The following is a 23797-nucleotide window of genomic DNA, read 5'->3' on the forward strand; positions in this document are numbered from 1 at the left end:
GCCATCACTATCGTAATGACTGTCCCCGCATTCAGGTTGTCCACGGCTTGGGGACACCGACAACTGCGCGATTTTTGTCTCTTTTGCGTGTACGCTGAATTCCTTGCAAGCCTAAAGGCGTCTGCGCTGGTTGGCACTGCTTTCGAAACTGCACTGGGCATTTGTGGGAAAATCCCATGGGCAAGACACGCAATTACGGAATGTCTTCCCTTGTAGAATATGGACTGCCAACTACACGTATTAATATAAAATATCATTAAAGTGTACCAAACAGTATGTTTTGTAGTAGAAGTTATTGATACGTTAACCCTGCTGCTGTACAGATTACATCCAAAGCTTCTTTGAAAATAAGCAGGCAATTTTTTAAGCTGAAACTATCACTGACCTGGTAAATACCAGTGGGTTAAATGGCCTCATTTTCTGAAAAACAATTACTTTTAAACGCCACAGTGTGCGGTAAATGCAGCAAAGTTGTAGAGTTTAGTTTCCTAGGAAACATTGACGACATGAAAAATGCTTGTTAATCGTCAAAGTGTAGAGGCAGATCTTGAGACGATTCTCAATGGTATGGAGCAAACAGACAGAAAAGCTTAGCAGGATTTAGCATTTGCAATGATCCAGCTTAATCTAGTATGATACAGCGGAGTACTTTAAAAGGAGAGAGGGAAACAAAGTTTGCATCCACCTGCAGTATGGTCCGGCTGCCTGCTTTACAGACCTGCCTGGGGTGATTTATCCGGGGGCTTACATCTCCGAGGGACCTCGTTTCCCCCTGGTGGAGCGAGCTAGGAGGTGTTTGAACCTGTTCCCTCGCGACGGAAAGGCAGGTCACGTTATTCGAGCTCTTGTCCTGGATTGTGGCACGTAATTCGCCCGTCCTTGAACGCCTGAATCCTGTAGTTCAGGTTAGTCGTGAGGTCGAAGACATTAACACCATTACCTGATGGTTTGGACCGATGGAAACAATTCCTGTAAGTTTGTTTCCTGGCTCTCTTTCAATCTGTTAGCTAACCCGTACGCTTCGAGTGAATTCACTTCACGGACCCAACTTGCCTGTTAAAAGCCCCGTTAATACTTGGCGCAAACACAACGAACGTGAAATTTGACTTTATACAGTGGACATATTTGACCTTTGTCACAAATTCGCGTTCACTTTCGTGGAAAGATTAATGAACCAGCCCTTACTGTGAAAAAAATTGTTCCTTACTGTAATTTTTACTATAATTTTTTAATTAGTATTTTTTGGGGGTAAGAGCAAAGAAGGAGGATTGACCGCCAATCCCCCCCCCGAACGTGTGTTATGTTGGCGATATGTCACACTCGAATGACGCAAACCGCTTGATACATTGCTGTAATTCTACATCTCTTTTTGGCCATCTACGAAGTCAAGAGGGGCTTGGTGACGTGTCGCACTATTTAAGTGCCGCAGCCAGTGCTCAAAAGAATTAATGAACTTTGTTTCCAAGTGAGAGGCGTGGTGGAGAGAACGGGGAATTTCTTACGTCTGAAGCGGTGGAGAATTTTGCTCGAAGAAAGAAATCCTATGCTTCTAAAGAGAGAATTTACCGAAAAGAACTTTATGCTTTCTTGGGACCAGGGTTTCTTGCACTCCGGCGGAAAAAAGTACGACTGGGTACTTCGAGGGAGCGAATTCCCGACAAGTCACCGACCGGGATCGAAGACGAGGACGATAACACGCTGGAGGATACTATATCACGTGGGTCGAAGCAGTGCAGGAAAAAATTTAATACGCAGTGTTTGGCGGGGGCTTAAAAATCGGCCGGGTGTTTGGATAGGGTTGTGCCTGGCATGCGACGACACGGCCGGGTGTGCGTGTCTCGCTGACGGACGCGCGTATACCTTTACAGGTGAGACGGTGAGCGAGGGAATTACCGAGGGAATAGTTCATGGTTTGGGCGCGCAAATCAGATTTGTCTTGTAACTGAATTTCGCCCATGCATCATCACCTCGAATCGGTAGGTTAGTGGGCTTTTTCCCCGTTCCAAGTCTCTCGCACACCCTCGCGCACAGCATGACGCGTAAATTCCTGCTGCCTATGGACACCGCTGCAGCAACACGTAACAGTGTTCTCAATACGAGCAAAATGGCAAAATGCGATCACTTAACGACACGTATAATGCAGTCATGTTCCACGTTTTCTCGCTCGCTCGAGTTACTGACAAGACACAGGTGTTAATCCATATAAATTTTTAAAGGTTTCTTAATTTTAGTCCCATACCTGCTTAAATCCGACCGATCAGATTTGTGTAATACCATACTTACAGGATAAAATCAGTCTTGTTGAGTCGATCTTCGGTGGCCATTGACTTGAGTCAAGAGGTAACCAACTTAGTCACTGACATTCGATGCATGATAGATTTGTTGCAGAGCGGATTTAAGTAAATGTCGATTTTTTTCTATGGTATACAACACTCTTCTTAACGCAGGTGATGCAGTGTAGATATTGATGTTCTTGTATTGAAAGGTTACAAGTCATAAACCATGGCACTCTGTCACCGGGCATTCAAACATTGCCAGTGTGTACATTGTAGTTAGAATGCCGTAGCCTCTTCGGCAGCTAATCAAGAGTTCCAAACATTATTAAACGATGAAAAGTAATTTTTGTCAAACACTTCCGTCAATTTTTTTTTCAGTTTGTGATTTGGACAAAACAACTCGTCATGTCAAGTAACAGATTACCTATAGGTCCTGGACAGTAAGGTGTACCAGATGTGTTCGACTCACATAAATAACCACCTAGTTTACGGAATCTTCAATTGACAACGCACTACCGTGCATGAAAATGTTCGATACCGATTCTATGCATGTCCATAGTGTATATCATGTCTTGGAGATTTTAAGCTGGGCATGAACAAAGCTGTGGTGATGATGAACGTGTGACGATGGCTCACGGGGAAGTACACGTTATTCAACGACGCCTTTCGTCGTCGAATAACAAGTCGGGGGGGGGGATTTTCACACAATGGGGTCGTCGCTGAAAACCCCCGCGCGTTTGGCCCTTGACAATGTTCCTGCACTCGCAGTTGAATACTGTAGTTGGAAAAACATACCGTTGGGTTGAACGGCTGACAGGGAAGGGGCCTGTTGTCGGCGTTAATTTCCTATTAGTTGGGTTTTCATTGCCCAGTAATTGCTAAACAACACAATTCAGCTGACCGTGTGCAAACATCGCGCGCACTGTTGGACTTACTATACTGATGCTCGTTTGAATTGACAATGATGAGAACGGGCGGGATGTGCCGTCCAAACAAATGTCCATATATATAGGTAAGATGCGGGCGGTGTCGTGGCAACGACCTGGCAGTGCCGTGGTCTTGCTACAGATGCCGAGTGCGTTGTTCCCTGCGATTTACGATCTTCTTCATCTGCCGTGAAACCCGCCACGGGCCAGCCCGTACCTACCTGCGCATCGCTCTCGCCTCAACTTCCACGAGCATCGTCGCTAGCTCCAGTCGGCCGAGACCCGCTGATAAACCCACGAGTGAATAATGTAATCTATGTAACTTGCTTCAGGGCCGGAGCGCCATTAGTTTATGTCAAAATGATATTGAACGGGACAGGAAAGCCGGGACAATAATCCAGCGTTATAATATCCCCCCTTTTTGAACCACACTTTGTCCCGGGAGACGAGGGGAAGACGCGTTGATTAGCGTCAGAAAAACGCGGTGGGCCGCGGGAAGGGACCGCGAATTGCGCCCGGGCTCTGATCGAGTGGCAGAGGGAGAGTCAGCCAGCCTCGGCGTAGGCGGCTGCTTATTAATGAAATCCGAGGGCTCTTTGTTTTTTTTTTTTTACTCGGTTATCCAAGAGGCTAGACGGGTTACACTCGGGGGTCAAAACACCTGACTAGGTCAGTGAACCTCCTGCTTTTTTTCCAGGCGAGAATCCCGAGAGATTTCTCATTGCTTTAGAATAATATTTTTGGATTCTGCGCACAAAGCATGTTCAGACTGTAGTCGTAGGTATTCCACATGTGAGCGGAGCAAAGCAATAAGGCATTGTGGCGATTTCTGTTGCTTGAGATCTTAGGAAACGATTTCTGTTGCTTGATGAGCTGAGGGGAATGCTAAATCTGAACTGAAGTATTGAAGTTTGCTTGAATCGTCCAGTAGTTTTAAAAAGCTATTTGTGCGTGGCTGTTAGCAAGTGTAGCATTTTGATTCATCAAGATTAACTTTTCGGATTTGCTTTCCACTGCAGCGCATGTGTTATGGCTTTCAGTAACCACGAGGACTAGTATTTTACAATGCTGTACATTAAAATGTTACAGTTTGTGTTGGCGTTGAGTGTGAACAATGACCAAGGAATGGGAAACCCTTTTCATCAAAAAATTTACCCCCTAGAAGGAAACACAAACCAATAATAAACAAAACTGACAGCCTGCCCTACCACTAAAACTTTCTAAGAACACAGAGCAGAGACAATATTTATAGCCTTTTCAAAATCAGCGTACAGCATTAAGCCTACCAGGTGCGTTTAACGACCAAATTCTTCCTGGAAACTTACATTTTAAAACGTGCTTTCCAGAATCCGTAAACATAAACTTCAAATTTAATCACTTCTTTTTTTGTACGACAGCATTCTTTCAGGAAAAGCAAACAACAAGGTAACTTTCCACTGTTAATTCTCAAAGAAATATACCAGTACGTTCCTGAGATAGACCTACTGGTACACTTTGTTTTCAACTGCCAGATGAATATATATGCAATGCTTATGCAACAATAGCCATCGTTCCTAGACCTGTTACATGATATGATATTGGCAAGTGAGTTACTCGTGAATCCATCTGGTAAATTTTCAATATATTATCAAATGGTGTTTTTGTTTTTGTTTTTTCAGTATCATCGGATATTACCTTTTTCCACAACAGGCAAGCCCTCGACGATTAATTAAAAGATCTGACGCCCTAAGACATGTTCTATCCCCTAGTTCTACCTAGGCCTGTCGCATTACTGGATTTGCTCCTTTCGTGTCGTCAATTAACGCGGCGACAATGTAGGCGTGTAACCAAGTTAGGTAGGCCGAGGCGCGGGCCTGACGGACAATCCACGACATGTGAGTCGTGATGCCATCGTTCAACATGTGCCCGGTTACCGAGTACGGTAAAAGCGCGTTAGTTTTCCCTGCGCCCGCGTAGTAGCTGAGAATAATACCTGCATCGTGTTTTCATTTGAAATCGCTCCCTAACTCTTATTGCTCGATCCACCATTTCGAAAATGTGCTTTACTTGCATGTAAACCTTTTTTTTTTTTTTTTTTTTTTTTTTTGAGTTGTTTAGTAGGCTGACAAGGTTTGTTCTATGCGCCCTACAAAATGTACGCATGGGCCTTCCTAAGGTCAATTGACTGATTCTAGTATTTTGCAAATATTTATAAACACTACATGCGTATGTACGGTTGCAGAAATTTTGCTGTTATATTATTAAACTGTTCAAGAAAGCTAAATTTTCTGATAATTGGAATATGTATTTACCAATAGGAAAATATTTTGTTTCCGGAATGTATCTCCTGGCCAACTACAACGCATTAGAAAATACCGCACAAGTTTATAGACAAAATAGTGATGCAGGACAAGAAACAAAATAAAACAACCTCTACTTCTGACCTATTCACTTGTCAGTACCGGATACATTCATCTGAAAAATAAAACTGGATTTTGTGAGACATGCGCGCTCTGTTTGTCCTCTGCGTGTTTGGCAGTCTGAGAATCTACCCATCTCTTGAAGTGTACAGGTGTGAACGGACAAGTGGGTTTCGACGGCCCCATGTCAAAAAGAACGGGATACATCTGTCTAGCGTGTCCACTGAAGTCTGGTTCCTGCCGATAAGGCGAGCCCTTTACCGTCTAAACTGAGTGTAGGTTATGGCATGTAGTCTGCGGCAATGTCGTGTTTGCCTCTCATATAGGCTTAGTGTGGCTCTCGTGACTTATTTGAGGCGAAAAAGCCACGGCAAAAAATCCCAGCTCCACAGTTAGTGTGGCTCAGGACACAGACAGGGACAATTTAGACAGGTAGTGTAAGCATATCAATATCAGGACAATGATTCATTCAGAGTCGGGGGAGGGGATTCTACCCTTTTGATCTCAACCGCGCAGACATGGGTTTTAGTGAAACTTGGTATAAACCTAGACACATCCAAACTTCTGTTCGTGTAAAGAGTTTCAAGAAAAACTTTTTTTTTCTCTCAATGGCTTTGTCTAACGTTTGCCCTTTCAAACAAAAGGCACCCAAGTTAAAGTGAAATTGGTGTTGGAGCCTGCTTATAGTGCTTCTCTGCAAAGTTACCAGTCCTTTAAAGCACGAAAAGAATGCAAGGTACGGCGCAAAAGTTTGTGTTAAATTAACACCTTTGTTTCCCATTATTAACACTTTGATTTTTGCAGTGTATAAGGGGAAGGTTCCACCATTCTTAAGTTATTACCATTCAGGCATATCAGAGGTTATATTAAAAAGGATCTGCTGTTCTTGCCTGAAAGATGTTCTGCTGAATCTACGAGAAACGGTTGAACGTTCAGGACTTTCCCCTTTTTCGGAGAGGAAATGTTGCTCCTGTGGAAAAGAGCGTCTCTCATAATCCCTTCAACTCTCTCCTCTGTGAAGTTCCCTTTAACGACATGTCACACCGCTACAGAGTTTGCGCACAATCCAATTAGGATGTAGGGCGTATACCACAGTTTCCGATTGACGCCTGGACTCATTACACGAATCCCCGAAAAAGAGACCGCGATGCAACGAACACCAAACAAGCCACGAAAAAATACGCCAAAACGGCTCGCAACATGATGTGGGTTGAGCTATTGATGAACGTGCGAGGGCGCTCCTCAACAGCATCCAGGATATGGAAAGTGGCATCGCGGATGATTGGCAATGTGTGGTTCTCTGTATTCGTGTTCATCTCTGTATTGGATAGGCACACTAAGCGCCGATGTCAGTTATTGCGTGTTATTACAGTCGGTGCGTGAAAGAATCGATGGATTGCTTTGTGGTTATTCATTGTCTATCCCGATGACCCCACTGATGCTACACTCTAGTGCTGGTGTTGATTGTCGCGTTGGGTATGTCATAGCATTAGTACAATTAACAACGAAGTTCTGAAAATACGAGTTTGCCTTCTTGTTTCAATGTGACCAGTTAACTTCCGTGCTTCCTCAACATGCTTGGCAATTGGTTACATTATGTTGTGGTCCTACGTTTGGCATGCGCACTGAACCGCTTTCCTCGACCCTTGTCCACATTCTCTTTCAGTTTCCAAACGAACTTACTACCTCCTTAGCTCCAGCTAAAAGTGCCTAGTAGAGTTTAGGCGAAGAATAAACTGCCTCTTTAAGCGATCACCCTCTGAGTACCGTTCATTAGTCTTCTAGACAGACACAACACGACCTGACTGCCTCAGGTCAGACCCGCGATTAATCACAGCTCTTACATAATTTCCACGTGGCCGACGCGTTGAACGGTCAGCCGTTATTTGTTTATTGCTGCCGCGTGTGGTCAATCCAAATTGCTCTAAATCCTCCGTCGTTACACAAAGCCGTGACCTTAAAACGCGGTCGACCACGACCGCTTGGGCTGAGGTGGATAGGTTTCAATAGGGCTGTCTGGAGGAAGTTATTACTTTTCAAGGGATAAAACTGTACGGGGATATTTTTCTCCCGATTAATTTGGACGGGGAGCAACGCAGGGAATTTCCCGAGTTAAGCTGAACCTCTGAAGTTGCACGGAAACGACGGAATAGAATTTGTGTATACAAGGGGAATCTAGTTCGGCATGACAACTGTATTTTCCTGCTTGAAATTGATTGCCGTTAGTTTATTTCAAATTGTGCCTGAAATGAAACGGGGAATGGCTATGTTAATTAAGAGGGCATTTTGCTATGAAAAATCAGAGCTGAGCGGCTTTGCGTAGGAGAGTAACTATGTTTGATGGAAGTGCCAAGTGCCATACGGACATGTACATGTACAAGCATTTTGGCATTTAAACAAAATGCAGACGAGAATGCAGCCCTGAATAGCTTTCTGAGTTTCAACAGTTCTTTTTCATTGATCATCACCAAGCTGGATTTTTTTGTCTTGCTTTGTCTTGGTTTTGTGGGGGGGGGTCGACTTTTCTTATGTTGTAGCCACAGATATGTAAAGGCTATTTTGCATCCTGGCTTTTTATAAGTTCCATTGAGCATGCATGAAACAGCAGTACCTACCAATCAACGCTGCATCGTCAAGCCTGAAACATGGGCACACAATGGTTGATCAAGATTACAATATTTTTTTTCAGGATTGATCTTGAACTTTACTCCCGGGGTGCGCAATCATGACAACGGGGGATTCAAGGCACGGGACTATACAAAAGTTTTAGACTTCTCTGTTTGACTAATGTTATTAGAATGAGCAGGTAGGCAAGGCGAGGGGGTCAAAGGGCAATGCGTGAATTGTCCTTATAATTAGCTTGACGATAACCGCTCTGGCGTCATTACAGCAAGCCCAACAAGTTTTTAACGAACTTGACTTTTTGTTGAAGGTAAGTCCCTTCGCATAACCCTAACAAAATCGATATTTGCTGTGTGTTTGCGTCTTTTTGAAAGCGGCGTTCTGTCCTGCAGTTGCCGGTAGCGTTGAACTGTAAGAAAACCGCGACAAATGTTAATGCACACAACGTTACTCACTCTTAATTAGGTCTGAGAGCCGTATTAGAACTATGAATCGAAATTGTTCTGTGTCGGTTGTTAAACTTAATAAAATCAAGTCTGAAGCTCCTAATTTCCACATTGGCGAATTCGTCTATTTTGATAACTCATTTCTGAAAATTGAAATTCAGTTGTGTTTGACAGTTAATTGCATTCTTCAAGACACAGAAAGAAGTGGCCATAATTACATGTGCACGTTTGAGTTCGTCACCATTTTTAGCCCTGAGTCTATTTATTAACATTTTCCTACACGTTTGCATTTAAAGAGAGCATGGAGTAGGCTACTTAAAAATTTAATTTTATAGTCAATGTTCTTGCATTTTTACCTCGAATCTTTGATCGCCTGTAACTTTGTTTTCTGTTTCTGATGTCATGAATAGGATCTCTGTATTTCCATAGTGGTACTTTCCTGCCTTGCCTTCGGCAGACGAACTCTGTGCAATTGCGATATGTCGGGAAAGTTACCAAAATCCACATAGTCCCCTTGACAATTGACATGTGACACAGCGTTTGTGGAAAATTCACCAGGTATCACTTTACTGTTACTAAGCCATTAACCTGGATAATTAAATTCAAAGAAATACGTTCACGCGGTGTGTTTTATGCCTTGTAGCACCCGTGTACCATTGCATTCGTGAAGACTTCAACCATGTTATCTGCGTGAACTTTTCGTGCGGAAATTCTCGAGTTATATACATGCACATCTACGTTTCACATGAACTTGCATGTGCATGTACATGTACTGTACATGTACACGCAAATGTACAGTGCATATACGCAAACGAGTACATTTTACAGATTCAGGTGATGCAGTATCGCACGCGTTCTGCTATCAGACAAGGCGTGATGCTCACAATAAACCTTGGTGTAATAAAGGCCTCTATTAGAGATTGCTGTAGCATGTCTGGCTTTTGGCTGAGGTCAACTCCCAAACAATGCAATCAGACAATACCGTCTGGCTGACACTAAAAATGGTCGGCTGTGAACTTAGCCGTGATGACCCGTGTGCTGCGGGTGTTTACTGTAGAGACAACGTGGACAGAACTCACTCGCGCGTTTGCTGCATCGCCACCGTTTCTAAACTGGTGCATGCATATGCAATAGTCCGTATATGCTTGGGTTATCGTGTGAGGCTGTCGTGTCGATAGCTGGCAAGTGTTTAGTGGGTCATGGCAGGCTAAAAAGACAAGTGGCCTAGGTCCTTCCAATCTTGATCCTTGCATGAATGTAAATGGACTTGACTGCGCGGTACTTCGCGTCACTGTGATAAAGAATTCTAAAAGCACGATGATGTTAGCAGGAAACAAAATTAGCACCAAAGGTGTCTCCGATAGGCTTATGTCTTTACCCGACACACGTGGTTGAACGATGAAAAATCTCAATTCGGCAGACTAAAAGGAAAATTGCTGAAAATTGGAGCCGTTGTTGGCGGTATGAACATTGTTCTGTTAGAACGAAGGCGTCAGCTAAGGATTTGAAAGCAAAGGCTCTTAATGTTAAATATGCATTTGATTTGAAGATAGCCTTGGATAAACTTGAAATTTAGCTACTGCTTGGATCGAAACGTTAGCTTGTCAGTGTTACCACTGTTCAATTCAAGGTCAGTTTGAGTTTGTATACTCGCTTTGCGCAGCGGCCCGTTTTTGTAGTAATTTTAATTTTCTGAAGTTAGCCTGTGTGACTAGAATTTGGCATGTTATTGTCATCACCGGCAATATTACGTGTGATAAACAAACTGTTAGAACGTATCTGTGCAGTTTCTTTTCAGCAAGTCTGCGATAAATTTGATGAGTGTGCATGCACAGCATTCTGCTGGATAAACCTCATCCATGCCTCGTGAGTCAGTGGAAGACTTAACTTCGCCAGCGGCAGAAAAACTTGTGTTATCAGGGCCTATATACCAGAGGGGGGAGCTCCAGTACTTGGCATCGCGACCAAGGGGATCAAACGGCTTTTTCGGCCTATAAAAGCAACGGCAGATTGGGGTTATGTGGTCTCGCTGTTAGTTTGTGCTCCATATCTACCCAAAGTGTTTGAAACCTGAAAGCTTGAGAATTGCAAGACAAAATAATATGTTAATTGCACGTCAAGATGCCGGTGTAACAAGTAATTATTATATAACAAGCTTTATTTTGACTTAACGTATCTGATTATATAGGTATTTTCTGAAGGAATCTAAATTATGTTGAATAGTCCCCTTGTGTGACTTTAGCGAATTCGATGATTAAATAATTTCCGGTAGCGGCGACCGGATTTACACGTGTGCTACAGTGAAAAAAAAATATGCATGGACGACATTCGACAAGCGAAGATTGTTATTATGACGCTTGTAAATGCCAGCTATTATCTGTTCGTTTTGACCACTTTTTCATGAATTACCAATCACATCTCCATCGTTGTGTCAAAGTAGCAGAATTTTATCCCAACAAAAAAGCCAAGGCCCACGTTCGGAGTCTTTAGATTAGTTTTGGCGGGAAAATTCATACACCCTTCAGTCCTATGTTCCACTTGGTGTGAAAACTGTCGCTCACAGATAAACTAGTCAATATCTCCAGCAGCGCGGGAACTTGCATTCAATACGTGGGTTTAACACCATACCCTCTTTTTCATCTACCCAACTTGTCTCGCGTGCACGAGCGCGACAACACGGTGTGTACGAGTCGGGTGTTGGATCTGCCAGCTCCAGCGCAGCGGTACAGTTACTTGATTATTTTACCAGTTGACGGCGTCCACTGATCCCACTGAATAACGCGTAGGAATACTGGAACCAGACCGCCAATACCATATGCATATTCAAGAACTAATTTATTAAATCATGACGGCGGCCAATGAGCAGCGTGCTGGCTGTTATGATGGATGGGTCCAGAGGCTGCGACCGTGGCTACACTGATTACCATCTGCCAATCAACCCGATGAACCTGGCTGACATCTCCCCCGCCATAAAAGGCAAGGGGCCGTCATGGTAACCCGACAGTTTCAAACAGTAAGTGTCAGAGTTCAGCCATTGTGCCAGACGGCGGAGCGCACGCCCCCGTGTAGCCACAACGGCGTAGGAGAATTACTCCGCTCCGGCGGGTAGCCCAACCGACGATGTCACTCTAGGCATTTTGCCCTGTCTGCGGTTCTAAGGTTACGGCGCGAGGTAGTTAGAGGTCGGTGGTGTATGTGTGCGTTGATCTTTACATAGCTCGCCAGGTGAGTGCAGTACTTTGAGTAGGCTGCGGCGTTGATTCGAGGCATTCAAATAGACGCAAATGCGTTGGGGCTATTGAAATAATGTCAGTGCATCAGGACCTCAGTTTTGATCTTCTGATTTCACAGGGTTGTTAAACCCGACCTTTCGTGAGTGCTGGGGTTGTGAGTTCTTATTTTTGGCCGGGTATTTTTAAGCTGTCACTAGAATGAACAAGCGGTGTGTATCGGTAACACTTATCAGTGGCGCTTTGGCATCTTAACCTCGACACTGACCTTGGTTCCTTTTTTTTTTCTCATCCCTCTGCCCTCTGATCCAACCTCGGCCACCTTCACCGTGGCCCCCTCTGACACCCTCCATACACAACACAGTCCGTCGCAGACTCACCGTACTCCGCCGCAACATGGCGATGGCAGTTAGTACCTGGAGTAGCGACGATCTGGCCGGGGAGAAATCCAGGCAGCAGGCGGCGCAACAGCACACCAACTCGCAGCCAATTCCACCGGTGCGACTCGGCACATGGAGTCGGGATGAGCTTGGCACAGACAAGACAGTCTCCCAACCCCCACCGCCGTCCCACTGGAGCACAGTCAATGTCGGCGATGAAATCGCCCCGGATAAGGCGCAGCACGCTCCACAGGCCACCCCGCAACCGCCACAAACCCCGGGCGCCCAGGGGATCGGGGTGCAACAGCAGCACCAAACACCGCAACCCACCACCCCAACGCAACCCAGTCAAACTACCCCAACACCGGGTCAGACGGCACAGTCTCAAGTCCCCCAAACACCACAGCAGCAGCAACAGCAGCAGCACCAGCAACAGAGCCAGCAGAGTCCGCCGCAGATTGAATGCGTGGTTTGCGGCGATAAGTCCAGCGGGAAACACTACGGTCAGTTTACCTGTGAAGGCTGCAAAAGTTTTTTCAAGCGGAGCGTGAGACGGAACCTGACCTACTCCTGCCGAGCGAACCGTAACTGTCCCATCGACCAACACCACCGGAACCAGTGCCAGTACTGTAGACTTAAGAAATGTCTGAAAATGGGCATGAGAAGAGAAGGTAAGTCTACCAATTTCTTCTGTTTTTCACCATAAAGTTTAGGGATTTTTTCATGTATAAGTTTTTTATATAGCGCGAACTTGTCTCTAAGTTTCTTCACCCGACTCGTAGACCCAAAGCTTTATGTCATTTAGCATTTGCCTCAGGCATCACAAACAGTAATCACCTCTTAAACACCCGTATCAAACTTGAACCCACTTATTTGCGCTTCTTACACCGCAGTGTGCACTAAAGGTCTCTGTTATTTCATCAAAGTTAGTCTTTCAAGAAAACTTTTTGAAAGTGCACACCCATACTTGTTACGCTGTATTTTCCGCGTCTGGGCTAGTGAGAAGAATTTTTAGTGTTTAGTCATTATTTACAGCAGTAAGTAAGGTTATGTCAGCTCCAGCTAACATTGTGTAAAATGTATATATTGCTTATCTTGTGAAGAGTTTAAAACGTTTATTACATTTCGATGATTTGAGACAAACGGAAATTTACAATGTACCATTTGTCAACAATATAAGTTATAACGTTTATTGTCCTTGATAACCTCCTTCATTATGCGATTAACAACTGTAGAAATGTGTATCTATGAGTAAAGTGTTTATTCCACTTGCTGTACAAAATATTGAGCAGGAAATCAAAGTTTTACAAAATGTCAAGATATGTCCCGGCCTAATTACCAAGCAGTTACTGAGCACATGATCACAAAGCCCAGTGGTGAAACTATACGTTTTTTCACATGAAACGGTAATACTGTATAGCAATGTTTGATTTCCATTCCATGTTGGAACCTTTGCCCCTCTTTCTGGTCGGTTGCACACTCGTGAATGGTAGCTGACTTGCAGCAGTCCAAGCCGACACACATTGGAACCGTTCTTAAATCCAGGGAACTTTTGCATCCACTGATTTCGCCCCAGGTGTAAAGTTCTCGCTTTTGTCCAAGTTCCGAAAATACCCGCCATTTTAGGGCCTTGGTGTTGTGTGATGGCTCGTCCAGTTTGTCATATTCAGTGCCTTTTTAAAAGCTGCATTCGAAGGTCGCACAGAAATCGAAAAGATCTAGACGGAATTGTAATTAAGGTTGCCAGCTGTACAAGCGACTTGTGGGCCGACTTTTATCAAGCGGGAGATAGTGCACCGAGGCTTGGCAACAGTTTTTTGAAAGTCAACCTTATGACTGTGAATCTTTAGGAAACTGTAAAATTACATTCAGTAACATTGGAAACAGTCTCTCGAAAGAAAAAGCATCATTGTTGGTAGATTGGCCTTGAAAAGAGCGATAATAAAAAGTTTTCCACTGAAAAAAAGATGTTAATGCTTCAAACTTAAGAAATCACCTCTTTACGTAGCCAAATCCTAACTATAGTCCCATCTTTCTTAAACCTCGCAAGTCACAATGGTAGCGGTACAAGCGTCCAGGCGCTGCCAACGCTATTGACTTCGGTTCCTCGCAAGTTACTGATGAATATGATCGACACCTCGGTGACGAGTGTCGACACCGCACAGAACAAAGCTGTGCCAATCGTTACAATTGTACGAAATGTGGTCGGTTAGGAAAGGACGCCTGAAAAAAAATAATTAAGTTTGTCTAGCGTTAAACTACATCACAGATTCAGCGCGAGTACCAACGGTTACATGCACTTCCAGCTTATGCCATCAAGTACCATCTGGTGACTGGTCTGGTCTGCTGAGTTTAAATAGTCAGCAGTATGAAGTAATGGAACTTCATCCAATCAGTTTGTTTTCATATTTGGCAACATCAAAAGCTTAATTTTCAATAAAAAGAGGGAAACGAACTATGTAAGCACAATATCGAGTTGGGTTTTTTACGTCTGGATTGAAAACAAAGAGATAAACTTGCACAGCACTTTGAGCAGAACTTTTATTACGTTGATGATCGGCCATGTTTAGATAAACATGTAGAGGCAAAAGCCTGCATTTTCAGTGTGAGGAGAACGGCGTGCAAAAAATGACTCAGAACGATCACTTCGGGGATTCTTCTCTACCATTGCCTGCTTTTCTTGAGTGTAAGTTAGCCTTGTGAATAATGTGATAACATAACACAATCCATGGTCTCTTGCAGCAGTACAACGCGGACGAGTGCCACCGTCACAGCCCGGTCCGGGCCAGTACCTAGACGGCCGCTTCGAAGGCCACTCCTTCCTCTCCGGCTACATTTCCCTCTTGCTGCGGGCTGAGCCCTACCCCACCTCCCGCTACGCCCAGTGCATGCAAACCAACAGCGTCATGGGCATCGACAGCATCTGCGAGCTTGCCGCCAGACTGTTGTTCAGTGCCGTGGAGTGGGCCCGCAACATCCCCTTCTTCCCGGACCTACAGGTGACCGACCAGGTGGCCCTCTTGCGCATGAGCTGGAGCGAACTCTTCGTCCTGAACGCTTCGCAGTGTTCCATGCCTCTCCACGTCGCCCCGCTATTGGCCGCCTCTGGCCTGCACGCCAGCCCCATGTCGGCCGATCGGGTCGTTGCTTTCATGGACCATATTCGGATATTCCAGGAACAGGTGGAAAAGTTGAAGGCCTTGCACGTAGACTCAGCAGAATACAGCTGTATGAAAGCAATTGTTCTCTTCACCTCTGGTAAGTGCCGAGTCCACTTTTCACCATACTTTCAGTCCTAAATAATTTTTTAAATGTATTTTCAATTGTGTGGTCTAGACCGTCAAGCTTTACTTGGTATCAGTGAAAGCAAATAATGCAGGATTTCAGTTGCCCACCCATTTCACTACGGTAAACGCTGTAAATCCTTTACCAAGACATTTCTCATCAAAAGTCTGCAGTGTTTGCTTGTTTAAGCATATCGTGCAGTAGACCTTCCCCCACTTAACTATAAACAGATCGCCCATTGACAATGTAGTTGTGCAACAGAACCTAAATGAACAAAAGCAACCAGATATTGTAATTTGAAAGTATCAAAAGCCCGACTGTATGAATTTGTTTGCTTCGTGAATCGAGTAATTCATGAGTCGGATAGCTTTGTAGCCATGCCAAAAAGATCTATTCAGGATAAACTGAAAAAAAAACATATAATTGTAGTTGTAATATACCACTCCACTTTCAGCCCTTTCCTGAAACAGATTGGGAAAGAACGAGAAAATTTCGTTCCATGTTGGTGGAAGGCACGGTGAAAACTGCTGACTTGAAGTCTAGTTTGGCAAGACAATTCCAGCTGTGACCAATTCACTGTTTTAGCGTAGCCTTATATCAATGGACTTTCACCCACAAACCGTGAGCCGTCTCAATAAATTCATGTCCACGCCATCAAAGCTAAGAAAGAAAAGTAATCGTCCGAAGAATCATGTTACTTTTTTCTTAAAAACACATTGGGGGTTAAGCCTAACGACATCAATATTTTCCTCTCTGATCGTCCAGAGAAGTAGGATTAAGATGGATAGGAGTTGTAGCTAAGCATAACAAGCACTAGGATCTGAGATTGTGTCTCAGGCATTTGGTTATGCGATGACCCATCAGCACTCCAGCTGTTTTGGCACTGTTTTGCCCCGTTGGCTGTAAGTGCTTTGGTCAAGTTTGTTCTTGATCGATTTGAGTTCGCATTAGGCCCACAAAAATATATACGCTTAGCGTCTCTTGTTTGAATGATATGATACCCATCTGACAAAACCGATTTCCATGAACTCTTTATCGGAAAGATGCTGTCTTTTGGAAATGGGATTTTTTTCAGTGTCGCTGTTCAACTGTCGTGGTTTCTACTCCGCGTGTTGCTATGGTAACCAACTAGTTTAGCGCTCATAAGATAGGTGCTTGAGCATTGCCTGGTCAGGAGGCGCTTTGGTGCTTTGGGAATTTCGATAATCAGTGCACTGGATGTTCAGTGCTGTACTTAGTCTAATTTTTGGAGGTCCTGCACGTCGGCCCTGGCTAGACTCCATCTCTCTGCGGATGGAGCTGTGATGTCGGCGTTTGACGACCCTAGCAACGCAAAACGCTGTGGTGCTGAGTCCCCCCGTAATGAACCGAATATCTCAGTCTCGCAGTTGATTAGGCAGGCTGGCGCAGGCACGACTGTCGCGCTCGGGCACAAAAAACCGTCTCAGTGCCAGCATGATGGTACATGGCCCAGTCAATGGAAAGGAGAAAGACAGAAGTAGACAGCTTCGGGAGCCTGCAGTCTGCCTCATCACGTTACCCCGAACGACCTGTTTTCGCCTTCATACACACGAAGGCTGCATAACAGGCGGAGCAGTAATTGCCGACGATAGCTAGAAGGTGAAAGACAATGTGGTTTTGATGACACCTAGCCTTGTGCCGTCACTGTAACGCCACCAGCTAATGCTGAAACACACAGTCGAGATCCACGCACCCGACTCGCGCTAGAATATAGACCCAGGTTGGACAATACTATCAATGAATCGTGAACATTACATGTATCTGAAGGCTTTTGAGAGAGTACTGGCAACCTGGAACTGGTGACACGAAACGATTATTGACTTTGTGTAATCAGCATGCAATTCCCAATTCTAATATACTACATGCCATTAAACCCATATCATACCTAATGCACGTCTCATGCTTCGTATGCACCACTTGCGTGTGCGTATATTTAGTGTCTTCATGCTGGGAAGTAACGATATTGAAGCCATCGTATACATGTACTGATTACGCAAATGGCGAGCATCTCACAGTTCATACCCAAAGCCTCATTCAAACCAAGGGAGGCGATTATGTTTTAGCTTAAAAAAAACCTCCCTGTATTTCACAATGAAGTGCACTGTTTTGCTGTGTAATGCATAAAACATATTCGCGTACAAAAATCATCTGTACATCATGCATGATGCTCAAATGAGGGCTTGAATTATGAACTGAACGACCATTGCATGTGCACATATGATATTCACATGAACGGATCAAGCTCATGACGCTTGAAACCATGCGTAAATGCACATATCTAAATTGGAACTAGGGTTTCAGAAAAACACTAGGGTAATTAGTGATACGTTTCGAACAGCATAATTCGGTGTGCGTGATACACAGCGGCTCAGTCGGGCCGTGGAAGGTCAACTTGAGGTTAGTTTAATATTCATGCCAAATCTGTTGCACATGTTGCCAATGGGTCCGCCTGTATTTGTACTGCCAAGCTGTAACTATAGTTCCAATCTAGATCTTTATCCACCAAAATTTTTAATGGGCGAACAGCATTTAAATTCAAAGCCAAGATGAAGAAACGGTCATTTTAATGACTGGGTGAGAACAAAGGCCCATTTTGCTGGCTCCTAAATCTCCTCAAAAGGGTCCCTCTATAACAACAATGCGGGAAAATTGTGGGCTCGCGTAATACACTGGTTGTTTCATATCCGTGTTCTGATAAATAATTAAAGCCATCCACTTGTTAAGGTCTTCCGAGTTTCTACATATATATAACCATTCGTAAAGAAATCAAAGTGTATTCTGAGTAGGAGGTTCCTCTACAAGCGACACTGTAGTCCAAACTAATAATGTTTTTTCCAGCACCCTTGGAATCGAAAACGTGCGCTGCGCTTAACATTAAGAAAAAATGTAATTAAGAAACTCATGTTTGAAATAAAAACATCATTTTTGCAACGTTTGTGTTTACTTGAGCTTGAATCTTACATTGTAAGTCTGAGCAATTACGATGTTCAAAACAATCAATTTCGCATTGATTTAACTCCTGTGGTTTAGAATTAGGCAACACATGTCTGTAGAAACCGTCAATTTCGTTTCATTTTTTCAGGAAAAGGAGAGATAACGGTTTTTTGTTTTCAAATAATGGAAGGTATACCAAAGATGCATAAGGTTTGTTCTGTATTTCAAGCAACAATGTGGCGCAGTTGACACCCACATTTACAGTATTACCAAACGACAGCAGTAAGAAGGACATTTAGCTGATTGAAACATTCTGAAAAGTGCCTTTTCGGCGATTTTTCGCCAGACCGAACAGAGAAACAATGTTTTCTTTTTGCCGAGGCACGAACTTGACTCGTAGACCTAGACGAGTGCATCGACGCGACGCAAGCGAGTCGGGGGCCACGGAGTGCTGTACATCATAACCGTCGATTCCGCGTTGTTTGCCCTTCGACAGGTCACGGCGTCTGACCCCAGCGGTCGGCTCGTGAATGCTGCTGGTATGTTATCTAGGTTGTGGGTTGTATAATGGAATCTTTACCTTTGGGAGCGGTGGTGGTCCGCGAAATTCTGAATTGTTTCTGGTATGCTGCTAACGGCTCATTTTTCCTTTTTATTTTCTGTTCCTTTTTTTTATTTTCTGCAAAGAAGACAGCAAGGCGTTTGAACTGAAATTGAATGTTGAGTTTTCTGTGATAACCATAGCACAACAAGTACACGTACATTATTTTCCACATGTTCCTACCAAAAGGTGCTGAAAATCGGCGTTATAGTAATGATAATAAATAACGTTCGCTCATGATGTGCCAGATTTGGAATTCATTTCGTATATCTCTGATGAGTGAGATATGGGTCTTTGGCGGTGAAATAATATTGGGATAATATTGTATTTCGGCGCTCTTTTTTTGCACATAGAATTCAATTGTACAGACATATAAATGTCAGGGTCGCGCAACTTAATGCAGCTAATAGCATGGAATTTCCACATTGGAAGACCAGGAAATAGCTTAAGTGAAAAGAATTATCCAGCGAACAAGGTGGTTGCGTCCGGCAGAGATGCCGACCTGCAGCCCCCAGCGTGCCCGGTGCCGGAACTTCTCTGGTGGTTAATATTTTCCTGTATTCTTGGGTCTGGCTTCCGGTAATTCCTGTAAAACTTGCAGATCTGGAAACTGGGTCAGAGCAATGCTGAACAGTTGGGAACCGTAGAGAATGAAGTGCGTGCTTTTTATTTCTTTCCCTTTTTTCAGAGATGGACAGGCCCACAGTGCTGTTTGGGGTTGTCGTTCATGTTCGCTTTCCTGCAGCTTTCACCGAAGCGTGTGTTTTCCCTGACGTTTATCGAGAGTACATAGGTTGCTGGAAAGTGGCCGAAAGGGTCCAGGCGATGACTTTTTCCAAGGAGCACGTTTTATGCAAGCCTTTACTCTTCTTTGATGTTGGAAAACTGGCTGATGACTTTTTGGTGTGATGAATATTGGAAAGTGCACTTCAAAAAAAAATTAAAATTGGCTGTGCTTTCCGGACAGCAGAGGGCGCTGTTGTTATGTAATTCAGGGAACACACTGATCAGTTTTCTCTTCAAATTGCGAACCCTAATTTGCTTAGAAAGGGTTGTTCGTTGGCTTATTGCCATGTATGTACACAGCAACGAATAACCAAAGGAAAAATTTGAGCTACAAAATGTGAAAAAATTCAGCCATTTTTATTTTTCTTTTTTTTTCTCTTTATTTCTCTTTCTTTTTGCACAAATCTGTGCGGCGTTGAGGTTTTCTCACTGAGATGAACCATGAATATTGAAATTTGAATTAGCATGCAAACTGAAAAGACGCTGAAATAGCTTTTAAAGTAGTAATTCAAAAACTGAAAATAAGGTTAATTAACTAAATCTACAGAAAAAAATGCATTGCATCTAAAGACTCTTTAAATGCTCTCCAGTAAGTCGAAGGAGGCAATACTCTCACGTAAAAAGTAACCGTATTCCAGGCAATTACACCGTGTGTACGCATATATATATATATGACCAGAAGGATTTTTGCACGTACCAGTAAATTCAGCTTGTCAATAAAATTGGACTCGTGACAAGGGTGACTTTCTTGGAACTGCATCACCTGCACAGAAAAAAGGCATTTGTCTCTCTTCAGCTCATCCATTTGCGTCTATTAAGAATGTTTAGTGTAAAACATGACATCTGTGAACATCTTTAATATCTTTCATTTCCTTAGTAGAAGCTGTTCATCGTGAAGGTTTGGTGACCTTTAAAATATTAGTTTCTTTCTTCATTAAACTTAAGGCCATTTTTCACGTGTACGGTTCCCACGAACTTATATTCACCATTCGTGCACGCATCATTTTTTTGTGTGTTGCAATTACTTTTACATGCAATGAAGGTCCAGTTGCATTTCGTAAGGGTCTTTCGTTCCAGTAAAGTAAAAAGCTCATATATAAGGTGAATGTATTCAGAACTGTAGCCTCATTTGAGAATAGGCTACGTTTTGTTAAAGCTTACGGTTGGATTTGTGTTTTATCGACATGCAGTTCATGATTTGGTTGTATACATTTTGTTATTGTAGCATTCAGAAGGATTCCATGACGTGTTTGGTATCACTTTTTGTATAGTTCTTGTCAATACTTAGCAAGATTTGCTTTCACAAAACTGCTAATGATCCTGAGTACTTCATATCTTCCAATCATTTTTTAGGTGACACATCTAAGGAAAAAGTTTCATCATTCAGTTTTGTACAAGGCATTCGTTGATAACCCTTACTACGTGTCATTTGCATCTCCTAAGAAAAGGAGTGTTGTGGCATTTTGGCAAGTATTTATTTAAAACAGGAAAAGGAAAAAGATAAAACAAGTAGTTGGGCAGCGTAGATCGTAGTTATTTTGTACTTGAACCCAAGTTTAAATAAAATGCACGAATGCAAGCAGAGCTCTACTTTGAAAGGAAGAACCCCCTAAGCTCTTGGCAAATACAGGGACATCAGTTAAGAGCTGGGTCGAAAATGCCCAGTTTGTCTCACCCTTAGTTCTTGTCCCCGTTTGCTGGGAACTTGTTTACACGTGGTATTAAAATCACCAAGGCACAACTCCAAACGGTCGGTTTCCTTAAATTGCAACAGAGACACAATTACATGTACTCGAGTTAGCTTGAGACTGTGCGTTTCATTGCACCATTTATATCTCGCCATTCTGCCAAGCTGCACGAATAGAACAGTCACCAGAAAGTGCTGTGGGTCTCTGTATAGTTGAGGTCACTGCAGATCATAAGGCTAAGATACGAGGTTAAAAGCAAGCAGGGGTTGCTCCGGGCGGTTCTCGCTCAATAACAGCTTTAAAGACGGCGCGCCACCGACAAAATGGACCCTTGAAGTTAACTCTGTGACTTTTGATTGGGGGGTGGGGGTGGGTGGGTGGGTTTGCCAGACCTCCTTGTAGCACAGACACTCCATTGATAGGACAATAGCATAAGTTGAGTATGAGCCATCAGTTGGGATTTTCTGTTCCCGTTTTTCATCGTGGCAATTAGCTCCAGCTTTGTTTCTACTGTAGACACTACACATGAGTCAAAGTCAATAATTTCATCTCGCACAAGGTGGAATATATTCGTCGGGTACAGAAGGGGGAACCACTTATTCAATGTCGTGTATGCATCCAGAGGTGTCAAAGAATTTAAACGCTTTTGGTACTTCGGTAACAGCAGCATACGTGAGTGACAAACAGAAAACCTGCCCCGATTCGCCTGTTCTACGTCGACCCGTAGGTTTGGCACGCCATCTCCACTTGGGTGTACGTGGCGGCTGCAGCTCTCTCTAGAAAAGTGCAGTCCTCCCCACCAGCGCCCTGGCGGTAAAGTGATATCACCATGGGCCCGGATTACAAAGCAATCCCAGAATAACTTCATGTTTAAACTTGACCCTGCGACCGTTGTATGGGATTGAACTGAGACGGGTGCCGTGCACGCTGAATGGAAGCCGAGGATCAGACTCGCATAATCCACCTGTACTAGAGCTGGTACACGGCACCAACGATTGCAAAGTTCTCTATACATGGGGGAGTAATTCCCTTTTACTTGCTTCCTTCTATTTTTCACCTCGTTCATCCCATGAGGTTCCCATGAGGTTGCATCCACGCAGAAGCCTGTGTCGCATTAGGGTTTCTCCTGCCTCGTTGAAAAACTGTTGTACACAGTAACTTGTTTGGCATTCGGGACCTTTGATGCTCCCACCCGCGCGACCCAGATTCTGTTCAACTTCAAGTTGGTCGAATGCTGTGTCAATCGTGCAGTGTACACACTTGTAGGATTTCTGCGAAGGCCCCTTCGCTACCTTAGCTCCAATAGCCATGTCCTATGGCGATGGGTTGTCGAAGCTGCCAAAGTAATTGTGAGGGCATGACTTAACTATTCGTTGTTTTCTACAATTTGCATGCATGCTATTTTGGAAAGGAAACATATTCAATGTCTTTTTTGTTGCCTACAGATCAGTGTTGTATTCGAGTCCATCACAAGTCATTTCACAAGTCCTTCACTAGTCCGGTCACAAGTCTCTTCTCAAGGCCAGTCATAAGTAACAGGGTGAACAATGATAAAAGAATGCTTTTGTCACAGCTCATTCGAATACCTTGTGAACTGGCTTAAGACTGAATGACTTGTGGTGGACTTGTGATAGACTTACAGGGACTTGTGGTGGACTTGAATTCAACGCTGCTGGAGATTAACTGTGAAGAAAAGTACTTGGGCTGCTTGAGTGAGATATGTGAACCTTATTCCCAACTTCCACTTCCAACCTCGGCCTTAACAGTAGATACAGGGAACTGGCCTCAAATAATGCAACCACTTTCTTTTCAATACTCTATTTTGTCTTGTATATCTAGATATATATTTTTATAAAGTGTTAAAAGTTCACCTGACGATATTGCTCGAACACGTCATCCACAGAGTGGTTAATCATGATATTCAAGATATTTAACGGTAGACACGATGGGGAGAAGGTTGGGAGAACATGTGCTGCAAAAGGTGAGATGTCAGTATTAGAGCGCCCTCGTGTGGTTCATGAATGGTGATAATTTGATCACTCATATTGTTACTGTGATTTTGCGCGAAAAGGCAAGATTAAGTTTATGATTGATTGCTTGTTGTTCAACAAATTAATACGACTCTTTGATGTAACTTAGGCGTTGTGTCACCTTCAATTCTTCACTACACGGGTCGTAGAACTTTTCCTGCGACTCGTTTCAA

At 43.6% G+C, this 23797-nt stretch overlaps 1 protein-coding gene across 8 annotated transcripts in view; it reads left to right on the forward strand.

The window, feature by feature from the left end:
* LOC110987311 (nuclear receptor subfamily 2 group F member 1-B-like) overlaps positions 1–23797 on the forward strand; it is a 70237-nt gene that overhangs the window by 38100 nt on the left and 8340 nt on the right. For 3 of the 8 annotated variants that reach the window (XM_022249937.2, XM_022249935.2, XM_022249933.2), the window contains exons 2-3: positions 12264–12950; positions 15022–15537. In XM_022249937.2, coding sequence (XP_022105629.1) covers positions 12296–12950; positions 15022–15537 — 1171 coding nt within the window. In that variant the 5' untranslated portion in view covers positions 12264–12295. The other 5 variants (XM_022249936.2, XM_022249934.2, XM_022249931.2 and 2 more) reach the window with 5 other exon arrangements.

This window comes from Acanthaster planci, linkage group LG05 (genome assembly GCF_054643075.1).
Source record: "Acanthaster planci isolate LZ-2023a linkage group LG05, COTS_SCS, whole genome shotgun sequence".
NCBI lineage: Eukaryota > Metazoa > Echinodermata > Asteroidea > Valvatida > Acanthasteridae > Acanthaster > Acanthaster planci.